Below are 13,997 nucleotides of genomic sequence, written 5' to 3' on the forward strand. Positions count from 1 at the left end.
GTAAATATTCAAAATGTTTAAAGCTGTCAATCGTGTTGGCTGCAACTTCTTCCCTTTGGATCTAGCCATAGGAGATGCTATCCATACCCTTAAAAAGATCACATTCACTTCTTAGGCCTCATTCGTTTTGGGGGATTTTCATAGGAAAAACATAGGAACAAGAATTCCAGTGAAAAATTTCTCATCAATGCATTTAGTTTGTAGGAAACGCATACATGAATTTCGTAGGAATACTATTCAATTCCTGTGTTTTGGGAGGAAACTACACATCCACTCAAAGCTTATTATTTGCGTAGGAACAAGGCAAGACAATTCCTTATGATGGCAAGTGTCCAACTTGGATTTTAGGCTTTGGGAGCATATGCTCCTTAATTAGCAGTAAAATGAAAAAAAATGGTAAATAAATTTTAAAAATTCTGATTTTTTTTGTAAATGTTTATGTTAGTGTAGCAAGTGCGCTAGACAATTTTCATGCCATATGGGATAGCAGTGCTTCGTCGGTAAAATAACAAAATTAAGCGTAACATTTGGCGGCAACATTGCACAGGTCAAAATGCTTAAATTTGTCCCCTGGAAATTTACATGTACCATTTGGGTGTGACAATGAACACATCTATTTTTTTTCAAATATTTTTTACATTTGTAAAATCCGTTTTTGGCATGCAGGAGCATGTGCTCCCTAGAGCCAAAATGGATTTCCAGGCAAGTGCCATCCTATCAAATTTCTGTACCACTTCTAATTCCTACGTTATAGATTCCTACAAACTGAATGAGCATCTCATCTATCTATCTCAGAAACCAGCAAGTATAAACAGAGAGGCTAGATGAGATGAGGCTGCCCTATCCACACTGTACTGTAAGTAACAGCAAGTGAAGGCCTCTGAGCTTGACACAAAATCCCTTTGTGTGAACTTGAAAACCGACATGTTTCCAGGGTCAATGGTCACACTGAATTAAGATCAAACCAGCAAGTTCATGAACATGGATGAATTTTACTTGGAATTTATTACAAAATAATTGCAGAGCAATCGCCAAGGGCAAATATGGACGCTATACTAGAAGCTCCTAGCCTCTAACACGTACAGTCACTCTTGGGACGGTGTAACAATCAACTGAAACTATCATCTGGGTGTCTCTATACCTATTCCAGACATGCGGGGACCAGTCGAGAACATGATCCATGACGGAGGATCATGAAACGCCAAAGCTGCAGGTGACGATACCAAACGGTCAGTCTCGCCGTGCGTCAGCAGCAATTTCTCCCTCCAGGTGCTTCGCAGAGCCTTCAGCTTGTCAGCAACCTGGGTCATGGAAGGCCTCTCTTCCCCCCTGGTGCTCAAGCACATCCTCGCAAGCTCGGCGACTTCTCTCAGCAGCGTCTCCATCCCGGCGCTTAGTATGCTCGCGTCCAGGATGCCATCGAGGCTCTCCTCCTTCATCGCGAGCAGGAAGGACGACGCGAGGCTCTTGCCTTCCTTGGGGCCGTCGTGGTAGATCGCCGTCTTCCCCGTGATCAGCTCCAGCAGCACAATACCGAAGCTGTAAACGTCGCTCTTCTCCGTGAGCTGCCGTTCCTGCAGGTACTCGGGATCCAGGTAACCCAGGGTCCCCTGCACCAATGTCATGAACTGAACCTCATTCTTGGGGAGTGTCCTTGATGCCCCAAAGTCAGTCACCTTCGCCATGTAGTTTTCGTCCAAGAGAATGTTCATGGACTTGACATCTCCATGCACTATGGGGCGGTTCATGGACAGATGCAGATATGCGAGTGCTTCAGCAGATTCTTGAGCGACCCTGAGCCGGGTGTCCAGCGAGGGAGGTGGAGTCCCACGGTTACGATGGATGAACTCAAAAAGAGTGCCATTCGGGATGAATTCATAGACTAGTATGGGGACTTCCACCTCTAAGCAGCACCCTAGAAGCCTGACCACATTCCGGTGGTTGGTCTGTGAAAGTATGATAATCTCCTGCACAAATTCATCAGTTTCAGCCACATTCATGATCTTGGAGCGCTTCACGGCTATTACTCTTCCATCCTTAAGAACACCCTTGTACACAGTGCCATGACCGCCCCTGCCCACTTCTCTGCTCTCATCAAAATCATTTGTAGCCTTCTTTAGATCTTCCTGAGTGAATATCATCAATGTATCGACCTGTTTTGACATAATTTGATGGTATAATATCTGACCACCATTCTGATCAAAGAATCTTTCCTTCTCTTTCACCAGCTTCCTTTTCTGATATTCAGCCCGTAGAGCAAACATGCAAACCATGAGGAAGACGACACCGGCGGATGTGCCTGAAGATCATGACGGTTCCATTAGTTCAACTAGTGATACTACCCACATTTGGCTAAAAATAGTTCCACATACTGTGCCATCTCACCATTGCTTTACTACATGATACCTGTACAAACTGTACTCTACTTGGACTTATATGACTGGCATAAAGAAGTATGAAAAAGCTTTCTATTTATGCGCAATTATAACCCCATACCTAAGGCCACCTTCAGAGCTTTGTTTGGGTCAGCTTGAACGCAGGGTATGCTCTTTGGATCATCGCTCCTAAATCCTGATGAGCATGAACAGGTGTAGCTCCCAACGGTGTTTCTGCAATTACCTTTGCAAGGATACAAGGACTGGTTTGGAGGTTCGCACTCATTGATGTCTGCCATTTCAAGGAAGTGAGGAGAGTGTCAACATGAATTCTGCAAGATAAAGGAGCATAGGTTAATTCTGTGAGATACATATACGTACCTTTGCACCCTCCTTGTAAGTAGGGATTGCCTTCATAACCTTGAGAGCAGTTGCAGCGGTAACCGGGGCCATTGGACACATCAATGCACTCGCTGTTCATGGCTTGGCAGGCATACTGTGAACCCATCTTGCTGGTTTCAGAACAACTTCCATTACCAACAACCCAATCGAGTACCAAAGGAACACCATCTGTATATTTTCGTCCAAAATTTGTAGAGTTGATATAAGAACGATCAAATTTGAACCAATCATCCTCAGCAACGAATGAGTAGGTGCATGGGCTGAAAGACTGAATGGTAGAGTTGTATATAGCTGATACTGGTATGGATTGGGCGAGGAAGGCGTTGATGTTTCCTGAAACAGGGGCCTGGCAGCAACCCATGCCAGAGCACTCTGTGCCATTACCGATGCTGCTTACGTCCATGCAGGATGAAATGCATGAGTCAGCGGTGAGGTACTCAAGCTGGTTCTTGCCCTTGGCTTGTCCCACAACCATTGCAAGTCCACCACAGCCGATTGATGTCAACTTGTTCTTGGTGTTGGAAACCGTATGAAAAGGATCAAGAGTTAAGACGTCCAAACCACTGGTGCTATTGCTGCCATTGCTGAAGTTGCATCGTGATGCTATATGTGGATTCTGAACACGAACCTCACCCAAGGTAAGACTGATGTCCAGTACCCTAAGTCCGTTTGAGCCCAGATATGCCCCGGTCCCATTGCACGTGACATTAAAGGGTTCTTGGAAGCAGCCTTTTCCGGTGCCAAATGGGTATGGGATGCTGATGTTGCCACACTTATCTGGGCAGCCAGGCCGTGCCATGCTGATGCTCCCAGAGGACGCAGCTCCATAAGTGGTAGTACTATGATGTAGCACTAGGGTGGCGGCAACAAGTAGTAAGAGCTTCTGACCTGTACGCAATGACCAAGAGATGTCATATACATACTGATCTATCTGGTCTGGATGCATGTTATAATTAATGATATGGGTCATTTGGCCCCAAAAAACAAAACAAAATCCTAATGCAGCATCTGAGTAGATAACAAATACTCCCTCTGTAAACTAATATAAGAGTGTTTAGATCACTAAAATAGTAATCTAAACGCTCTTATATTAGTTTACAGAGGGAGTATTTAATTTCTTCCAAAATATGTCAAAGCCATTCCTCCAGTTCAGACATCATTTAGGGAAAATCCCCTACAGCTCAAATCATACAGGACGGCTCAGCAGTAAGTGAAGTTTGATCCCACAACTACAAATATTTTGAGTTTGACCAAACAATATCTGAACTAGATGAAAAAATAGAGTTCATTTTCCTTTAAACTGCAAAAACATCCTACATTTGTTTACAGAGGGAGTAAAGTATAAACACTGCATGTGTCTCTTTGCTATTTCTGATTTCAAATCTTTTCCTATGGCAAAATAATTTAAATTCAAAGTTGGTACAGATAAATTGAAACAATTATATGACGAATTATGCATTTATGCTGGGGAGCAGACCAAAATGGGGAGTTGCTACTAAGTGCACACTTGAAACTCCATGTTTCTTTATGATCTCATTCTAGAACTGGAGGGAAAGTACTACCTCTGAATCTGATACAACATACTAGTATTTAGTAGCTTTTCGATTTGTATTTATTTTTCATCTGGGTTTTCATACGCAACTTTCGGATGAAATCTCTCTATTAATTGTTCATCGGCAGCCCTGTTAAAATTTTAAGTACACACTTGACATGGAAAAATGTATCAGACAACAAAAATATAAGTGACCCGTTTGTTGCTCTAGATGTATAAAGCTAAATGGCACAATGGGTACTGTACGGCTAGGGTTCCCCGTACCTTACAGGGTCTGGTAGCCCTGAGACTAGAACAGCGCGTCGGCCAAATACGGCCGCGGAGGAGAACGGATGGCGCTCCAATGCGACGCCCGCGGGTAGCGCCGGACACTCGGATCCGACGGGGCGGCGCCGGCGCCGACGCCGGCTGGAGGAGCCAGACCTCCGGCTACGGGAACTCGCCGGAGGTGGAGCAGGGCCCTGAGGTTCCGTACGGGCGGCGTATTTCCGTCGGCGGCGGCAGGCATCTCGCCGGCGAGGCGGCAATGGCGGGTGGGGGTCACTTCCCTCCCTCAGGTCAGGTTTTTTTTTTCAGGCAAGCTTTCGCTCCTACTGATTTCTATCAGCCGGTTATTGGGCCGGCCCAATACTGTAGCTGAGGCCAGTATTTTTCCCTGTGTCTTCTTTATCGGCTTTTCACTGTTTTAGCATCGGCTTCCTTGTTTCTTCTGTTTTCTATGATTTTTATCTTCCTTTTATTTTTATTTTGTTATCTTTGGTTTTATTTTTTATTTTATTTTCTTAACAGATGTCTAATTTATTCATTCAAAATTTACATTTTTTAATACATATTCATCATTTTTCAAATCCATGATTAACATTTTCCAAATATATGTTTAGATGTATATTTTTTCACACACATTGTACATTTTCCGTATACATCCAAAAGATTTTCTATATGCATTTAACATTTTTCAAATACATGATTAGCATTTGTTTCGGATACATATTGAACTATTTTTGAACACATGTTACTCATTTATCAAATACACGTTGCAAGATTTCTTTTGAATGATATGAAATATTATTCAACTACGCAAACATTTTTTATATTGTATATTTTTTTAAAATGTCACAAGTATACTTTTGAAACACATGGACATTTTTTACTTCATATCGATCGACACAAACGCGTAACCATTCCTAGCTACCTAATCACACTGCATATCCTTGTACCCCTTCCACCAGCTCATGCGAAAAACCATCTGTGGACGTCCGTGATGTAGACCCTCCCTCACAACACCGTGTCGTCCTCGTGACAACACATCTGTCGCTCCCAGCAGCGCTTCTCGTCGCTCATAGCAGCACATCCCTTTGTTCACAACAGCGATTGACGCCAACGTCAGGCTTGTGACAACAAGAGAACAATGGCGTCTTCGCATCGCTGGTGGTCGCAGTCGACAAGCACTAGGTGATCATGGTTGCAGCATCGTGCTCGCCGTCACCAACATCCATGGTCTTCGTCAACCACAGTGTCGCGGTCGCATCACATGTGCTAGCGAACACAGGGTGTCAACATTGCAACACTTGCGTTTGTCATCGCCACCATCTAGTGGTCGCTGTTGTGTGGCTTGCAGCGACGAGAGAACAAACGGATATGGTGTCGCAACACTAGGTGGGCACCGTTGCAACTATGGCGGTCACCTTCACTAGCACCGGTGGTCTTTGCTCTGTCCTCGCAATGCTATTGTCGCCAGCACCAGCAGTTGCCACTCCCAACACCGATGGTCGCCGTCATAGTGCCATGGTCCCCTACACCAGCACGATCGCCAGTCACAGCATCAGCAGCTGCCATCAATCCTTGCAACACCAAGTTGCATCTCTCTCACCGGCTTGTAGAACCGCTTCGCCAACCCTTGCACCCGTGCACGCTTGCAGCATCAAGCGCTAGGGAGAGATTGGTGGGATGAGGACTTGGCTAATGGTGGAGGTCGCGTTGTGGTTGATTTTCCTTCGGCCTCGCTACCAGCGACGAGGAGGAGCAATAGCTTGCGACCGTCGCTCCAACCCCTACACCTACCTTGTTGACCTGTCGCAACAGACTAGTGTAGTATCTAGCAAGTCACAAACTATATGTAAGCAGTGGATATGGGCCATTATTATAGGTGATCATTAAGTTATCGTGTTGATACATGTGTGTGGTTAGATTGAATGTCGTTTTACAAATTTGAAGCAATTGAGAAAAAAAAAGTTACGGAGGCAACTGCTTGATGATTTAACCCAACAGCCACCAAACCCTTATGCGACATACTTACTATAGCGAATGGGAATCCGAAATGTGACAACTCTGCTAGAGTTACTCTTATAAATCGGTAGACATAGCTAGCAAGAAAAACTCTTACATGTAATAAGCGAGCAACCCATGATGATCGGAGCTAGCGTCGGCCACCGAGTCTGTCCCTCCCTCCACCGGTGATGCGCGCGCGTGTCGTCGTCGGGGCCGGCCGGGCGTGCGAGATCGATGGAGCCAGCGAGAGATGGTAGTGCTTATATACGAGCTGGATAAGATGTAGTCAAGCATGTGCTCTGTGTTCGAGAAACGGAGTGCCGACCAAAACCGTGTGTGGTGGCCAGGCCAGGGTTGGAGGGGGGGCTGCCGTTGAACACGTCCCCTTGACACGTTCCTCCGCACGTTGTTACATAAAATAGGAGTAGGTGGGCGGATACATGCATGCATGCTTTGTTGCACGCTGCTCTACCCCTTTGTCTCTGTTGTGCACGTCATGATATACGTGGAGTTCTTCTGTTGGTATGATGTACGTGGAGTTCTTTTCTTGATACGAGAGGGATTATGAGGCCTCAAGGATTATTGCTCTGATATGGTGAGAGCGTTTGCAGGTGTCATCTTCTTTTACTATTGGCTCAGTGCAATTTTGTATGCTCCAGGTGTGTTGACACCGTCGTCAGCCATGCAGACTTCACGTATCTAGCTTTGAAGTATGTGATTCGCAAAAACAAAAAAAGAGCTTTGAAGTTTGTGTCACGTGCACGCGATGGGAACCTGACCGAGAGAAACGTTCTATATGTCAGTTTTGTTTGTACTAGGTCGTTGGTGATGGGTAGCAACTGGTTCCTTTTCCTTGATCTACCTTAAATATCTATAAAAAAAGATTCCTAGTTTGACTAGGAGATAGAAGGAAGGAGACAGGGAAACAACCTCTGCTGTGTACACTAGAGATGAATTCCTTTTACATACGATCGATCCCCCACAAGGGACTAAAAATTGTATTAAGGTCAAACGAGCGAACAAGTTCGGTGATCGTATGGATGCATTTTACTCTTGGATTTATTGCAAAATCATTACAAAGCAACTGGTGAAAGGCCTGAATGAAAGGTACTCCCTCTGTTTCCATAGTTCATGCCGTGATTTTAGTTCAAACACAAGAAATTGCGCCGTCCCAGAGCAAATGTTGAAACTGGGATGACACCTTTGTTTCTCGAATTATTCAGGCGGATGATCCAGTCTTCTAGCTTGTTTTTCATACTTGAGAACAACTTCTAAAACAATCTAGACTATTTCAAAATAATCATTAAAGACAATACTTAGTTCAAGACTAGTTCACATCACGCATACTGCATCAAGACTAGTTCCAGCAACAACAATGGTAAGTTTCCAACTCAAAATTTAAAAAATGCCAAGTTCCGCTGCATGAACGATACGAGCTTCACCGGCCTTGGTTTCACCCATGACGAAGTTGCAGAGCCAATCCTTCAGATAGTCTTGTCTAGCACGATGACACGACGCACATTGCGAACCCAACACATGAACGAAATAAGAAGATAATGAAGATCAGCCAGAGACCAAAGACAAATCCTATAGCCAGCCCAAGACAAAAATACTTTGCATCGTCTTGATGGTAGCTCCGAGCGATTCCTCGAAATGGGAGGCCCACATAGATAGTTGTTGCTGATGTTTGATGATGTTGGATCGACGAGTGACTGCAGCTGATTGCCCTAAGGGTATTCTTCCTGAAAGATTAGTGTATAACATGTTCAACTTGCTTAAAATCGTGATGTCTGAGAGACCAGAAGGAAATTGCAAGAGAGTTCGTTGAACGACAGGTCGAGAGACTTCAATTATAGGAGTGAACCGACCTTCTCCGGGATCCTGTCGGACAATGCATTATGTGAGATGTTTAGGTTTTTCAATCTAACATGGGAAGTCAATTCATCTAGTAAGAAGGGAAGTCAATTCGGTGCCAACGAGATAGCCAAGAGGAGATGGGGAGGGGGTGGTAACAGCTAGGGTTGTGCCCGAGCCCCCCCACGTTCTAAGAGTTAACTTCAAATCAATCACAATTTGTAAACTATGGTATCATCTTTAGAATTTGTACTACATCGGTCAGTTGTGTCCAGTAGCTGGGTTTAAAGGACGATGTTTGCGCACGAGATGTATGGGGTAAATGGATGGATACGAAAACAGATAGTCTTTCCCCGCCAAGAAAAAAAACAGATGGTCACTTTTGTTGAATCTATAGGCAACAGTAGAACATGCACCTTTGAAGCCGTTAGGCCTCTATTTTTTATGTTATGCAAAACATATTTGACTAATGTATTTATGTGTGTAAACTTATTGTGCCCTAATGTATTTGCCCAGAAGTACTTGAGGAGTTGTTGGCCGACCTACACAATGTGGTGTCCTTCTACTCTTACTTGTTTGACGAAAAAGGTTGTTTGATCATGGGGTAGCAAGATATATATCTTGTGGCATTATCGTCTTAATGACATGCCTTCTAGGATGCACATGTTGTACGCTCATCGACAAGAAGTGTGTGCATGCACTACGAGCTTTGCACTCTTGCATTCGCTCAGGAGGACATTCTATCTCCTTATAGAGACTACCACTCGGTCCGGAATAAAGTTACCTTTAACGGCTGGTGGTTCTCAGGTGTCTCCCAACTGAAGTGAGGTTGCCGTCGTACATAGACAATTGACTAAGAAATATAGTGTGGTTTCATGATGGGGGGGGGGGGGGGGGTCCATAACATAAGGAGGGGGGCAATCCCAACTTAAATAGTTGTCCACAGAGTTAGGTATCTATTAAGTTATTTTTATTTTGACTTTTATTACTGTTGTATTATGTGCTGCAAAACATATTTCGTCAGTGTATTTATGTATTGCATCTTGGAACTTCTCAACGGACTATAATTTTATGTTATTCGAACATCCAACTTCCAAACAATGCTTTGGATTTATTTATTTATTTATTCTATGTCCACTTTGTTTAAAATAGGGGCATTCATTTTTTTGGCAATGTTTGCATATTTCCAAATGAGTTGCTACAACTTGCTTGCTCTTTTGTTTCCAAGGAACTAAAACTTGAGCCTCTCCGCTACGCCAACTCACTAGGTTTTCAAAGAATATTTGACTTGAATGACATTCGAAATTATTAGCAATCATTTGATTGGATACAACTAAAAGAATTACATGCATACCCGTGAGACGGAATGCATTACCTAACTTGGGTCCTTTCGCCAGCACACGGATTCAGTTCTCTCACATTTCTTAGAGACGAGGATTCCCAAATCCACCTTCTTCTCCACAAAGCACACGAACACAAAACAAAATAAAATTATTTAAATGAAGCTTTAAAAGAAAGATGTTTCAACAATTTATATTATATCATAAGTTTGTTACCATAAAAGCATCTTCAATAGATGTATCATCCCGATAGTATCGCTAGGACCCAAGAGTTGTCTGGTTATATCTATTGATGAGGTCCTTGAGGGCATGCTTAGTCGTATGTCCCTTGGTTAAGTCCGTCTTTTGACAAACCTCTAAAACATATATAATGCGTACATGCATACATGTAATGAGTATAGTTAGAGCATTTGAACATGATGGTGTCCAATTAAACCTACTTACCCTTTTTTTATTGCGGCTAACTTTGAGATCAGGAATTTCGATCGCAATTCTCATCACAATGTTCTTAACCAACTTCTGCTCGTGCCAAATATGAGAGGCCAAACATGAGGTGGATTATCATAATATAGTAAGGAGAAAACAACAATGAAACTTGACATTCAGTTTTACCTTATTGCAAACATTCGGTAGTGCACCGCACAGAACCTGTGTTTTCCATAGTAGCATCCTTGATCTCTTTGGGACACTATGTGTCTTTTTGTGCAAGTAGTACATCACGTATACGTGATAATAGGGTACAAATGATGATTATAGGGTACATGACCTCCAACATAGGCAACTAAGAAATGTAGCATAAGGTTGGGGGGGGGGGGCAATTGCCCCTAACCTAAATTAACTACTCCCTCCATTTATTTAGACTAGCCACAGTGGGAGTAACATAGGTGGTAACATCACACATATTTAGGCAAAATAGATGATGTGGCAAGTAATTAATGAAGAAAGAGAGTCATGTGGTAACATAGCTAGTTACTAGTAGTATGAGTAACATTACACATATCAAGGCAAGATGAGTCTGCAACGTAATAAATGAAGTGTTGCATGACACCAAATATATGTTACTCCCCATCGTAGAGGTAGTAACATATGCATGTTACTAATCCAAGTTACTCCCCACTGTGGCTAGTCGTATACAAAGCTACTATGGAAAATATACTTTGCATCTATATAAGGACACCAACAGTAATCGAGACAAAAATTAATGATATGTCCTCATACTAATAACCTATTTAATACTTGCATGGACGCAGTCGTAATGACATTCCACTTAGCTTTCTATCCCTTCCTTGCATGCATGCCGCATATTAATAATCCCAATAAACGAAATGAAAAGTTCGTTTACAAAGCAAAGCATTAACTTTTACCTTGGTACCTGTAATATGAGTTTGTGGCCTTGTATATAAAAATGGAGGGAGTATTTGTAGATAAATACTCATTCTTAGGTCGGAAGGGATATGTTCCATCATTCTAAAATTTACAAAAATTAGGAGAGTGTTGAAGACAAGCAAAGTCCATAACATTAAGAAAAAAATTAGGAGAGCGTTAAGACAATTGTGCTATTTTTGGACTACGATGGTGCTTTGATGCCGATTGTGAAGAAACTTGAAAAGGCCTTCATGTCTAAGGAGGTAATTCTACTAATCTAGACCAATACTTACATGCTAGTTAACATGTCTAAATCTTCATTTTCCTCATTTTGAAAGTTCTAGATGTGTGATGTTGTTAGAGATGTTGTGTTGGTGTTCTCTACTTCAGTCATCACTAGAAGCGGTTGTGATAAGGTAATATCATACTAACAATTCTATAAATTTCTGATTTGGGGTTCTACACATGTCTAATCATTGAGTCGATATGCTTTGCTATTCATGTTCATGTGAAAGAGTTTATACAACTCGACCAGCTGCACTATGCATGGAGGGACATCCAACTAGTAAACGAGTGTTTACTTTTGCAATACCTAAATGTAGTATAATTTTTTTGCATAATGGAAGCTTTTATTACCGCAGCCATTGCTAGATACATCAAGACTATAATCACAGTTGAAGCTTGGTGAAAACTTTAAAATTTATCAAACGTGTTCAAAAGTGGTCTTCTTTGAAAGCCCTCATTGCAAGGAATACAAATATGAATCGAACATGGATGTGGAGCCTGTATTTCCTGTAAAATGTCATATTACAAAAAAACACTTTGAAGAAACTAATGACAGGAAGAAATGATCAAATGGAAGAAATACAAGCAGTTGAGGAGGAATCATATAGAGTTAAATACTTTCTGGTGATGATAGATGTTGAAATTAATTCCTCGACCAATAGATTTGACGAGCTTAAGCCATTGGGGGGGGGGGGTATTTAGTTTCTTATTCAACTCCAAATGTGAAGTCCTTGGATGATAATGATCTGAGAAGATGTCACACTAATTTCGCCAAGACTTCTTCTCATGACAACTCAGCAGACGTTGACTTATATGGTTTTGTTTCTGAATTGAAAGTGTTGTAGATGACATTGCCAAATACTCCCATGTCAGATGATCATATATTTGACTTTGTTAGATTTGCCAAATGTTATCCAAATGTCTCAATTGGTTATCACATTATCTTAACTGTGCATGTGACTGTAGCATCATTTGAATTTAAAATTGAAGTTATTGAAAAATTATTTGAGGTCAATTGTGTCACAAGAAAGACTAAATGGATTGGCAATATGTTGTATTGAGAAGGATGTGTTGCAAAATATTGATCTTGACACTGTCATTAGTGATTTTGCATTCATGGAGAAGCTGGTTCTCATGATTGTTGGAGGCTTGGAGGTTAGTTAGCATGTCATTTTTTATGCTTTGTAACTTCTATGAAATTTGATTTACACCTGAAGTAAGACACTGTTATCATATAGTATAATTTAGCGGGGAAAATTATCATTGTTTACTATAGATTTGCAACAGTTTTTCTATCAATGTATGGAATCGAATTTTTCCTCCAGTGTCGATGATGGGCACACCCTGGGGCCTCCGAAACTTTAGGACCAACAGTGTCTATAGGTCTGGGAAGCCTGAGTGCAATTGCACGAGATCACTAGCCACTAGGGCACCTGTTGTATTTTCTCCAAGTCAGATGATCTATCATTATTTGTATGGATGCAAATTTGGAACCTTGAGAGTACCCTGTGCTAAGGACGGTAGCGGAGGGTACCCTAAAGATTTCAAATTTACATCCCTAATTGTGCAGCTGTGGTATATTGATGTTGTTTTTGGTCACCCGTCACCTGACGTTGTTTTTTTCAGAACATGTTGTCATTGAGAGTGTTATGCCGTGGTGGTGAGTGTTACGTTGGTGAAACTACTTTCAACTAACTATAGTAGGCCGAAAAAAGTCACTGCCATGTAGAAGTGTATGCTCTAGCCAATGCAACCAAAAAATCGATCTAATGGAAGAGACTAGGTAATACATTTATATGTCGACAATCAGCTATCAACTTGTGTCTCTCGCCTCCACTCAGTAATCCAGAAGGCACCCCTTCCTCCATCCCTTTCAAATGGTCGGATTTTCTTTATCCATCTTACTCTTGAGTCTATCTTTTTACCCAACTCAACGTGTCTTTTTTATCCAAACATGGGCTCATATGAATAAATAGCATTAAAAACAAAAAAATTTGTGCTGCAAGATGCTCATATGCATCATGTCCGTGCAAAATTCGGTGAAGTTTGGACATTTGAGGAGCTCATGGCAAAAAAGACAATTTTCGGGTGTCTGAGAAGCTTTTGAAAACAATACTGTTTACACCCGATTTTTTTGCCAAGCTCCTGGAATGTCCAAACATCCCAAAATTTTGCACGAACATCACCACTTGATCATCTTGCACCACACAAAAAATCAGATTTTTTTAATGTTTCTGTTTTTTTTTCTTTTACTGTTCAATCAGGTGTAGATGAGCCCGGACACCGACTTGAAATTTCGAACACATAGTTAACGAACTAATGACCGTATTTTAACCCCTTTGACACCTTCAATGAAGTAATAACCCCTTTCGCTCAACAGAGGACTACATATATAGGCTGGCCAACTTGAAAGAATCTGACATGTTTCCAGAGTACAAATGGTCTAATTGAATTAAGATCAAACAAAATAAATTCAGTGACGGTGTATCCATCTTACTCTCAAAATTTATACAAAATAATCAGTACAGAGCAACTGCCAAAAGGGGTGAATGAAAG

The 13,997-nt window shown here is 41.9% G+C and overlaps 1 protein-coding gene across 2 annotated transcripts; it reads right to left on the reverse strand.

Annotated features, from left to right (window-relative positions):
- Nucleotides 1-972: 972 nt before the first annotated feature.
- LOC123170000 (wall-associated receptor kinase 2-like) lies at nt 973-4,897 on the reverse strand. Of its 2 annotated transcripts, XM_044587851.1 has the most exons (4): nt 4,594-4,897; nt 2,757-3,665; nt 2,497-2,667; nt 973-2,299 (listed from the first exon to the last, which is right to left on the reverse strand). In XM_044587851.1, the coding sequence occupies exons 2-4, from the start codon at nt 3,574-3,576 to the stop codon at nt 1,122-1,124; spliced, it is 2,169 nt and encodes a 722-aa protein (XP_044443786.1). In that variant the 5' UTR covers nt 3,577-3,665; nt 4,594-4,897; the 3' UTR covers nt 973-1,121. The 2 variants fall into 2 exon arrangements, with proteins under 2 accessions (XP_044443786.1, XP_044443785.1); XM_044587850.1 differs by lacking the exon at nt 4,594-4,897 and having other exon boundaries at nt 2,757-3,747.
- Nucleotides 4,898-13,997: the final 9,100 nt, after the last annotated feature.

The sequence above is a fragment of the Triticum aestivum genome, chromosome 7D (assembly GCF_018294505.1).
Source record: "Triticum aestivum cultivar Chinese Spring chromosome 7D, IWGSC CS RefSeq v2.1, whole genome shotgun sequence".
Taxonomy (NCBI): domain Eukaryota; kingdom Viridiplantae; phylum Streptophyta; class Magnoliopsida; order Poales; family Poaceae; genus Triticum; species Triticum aestivum.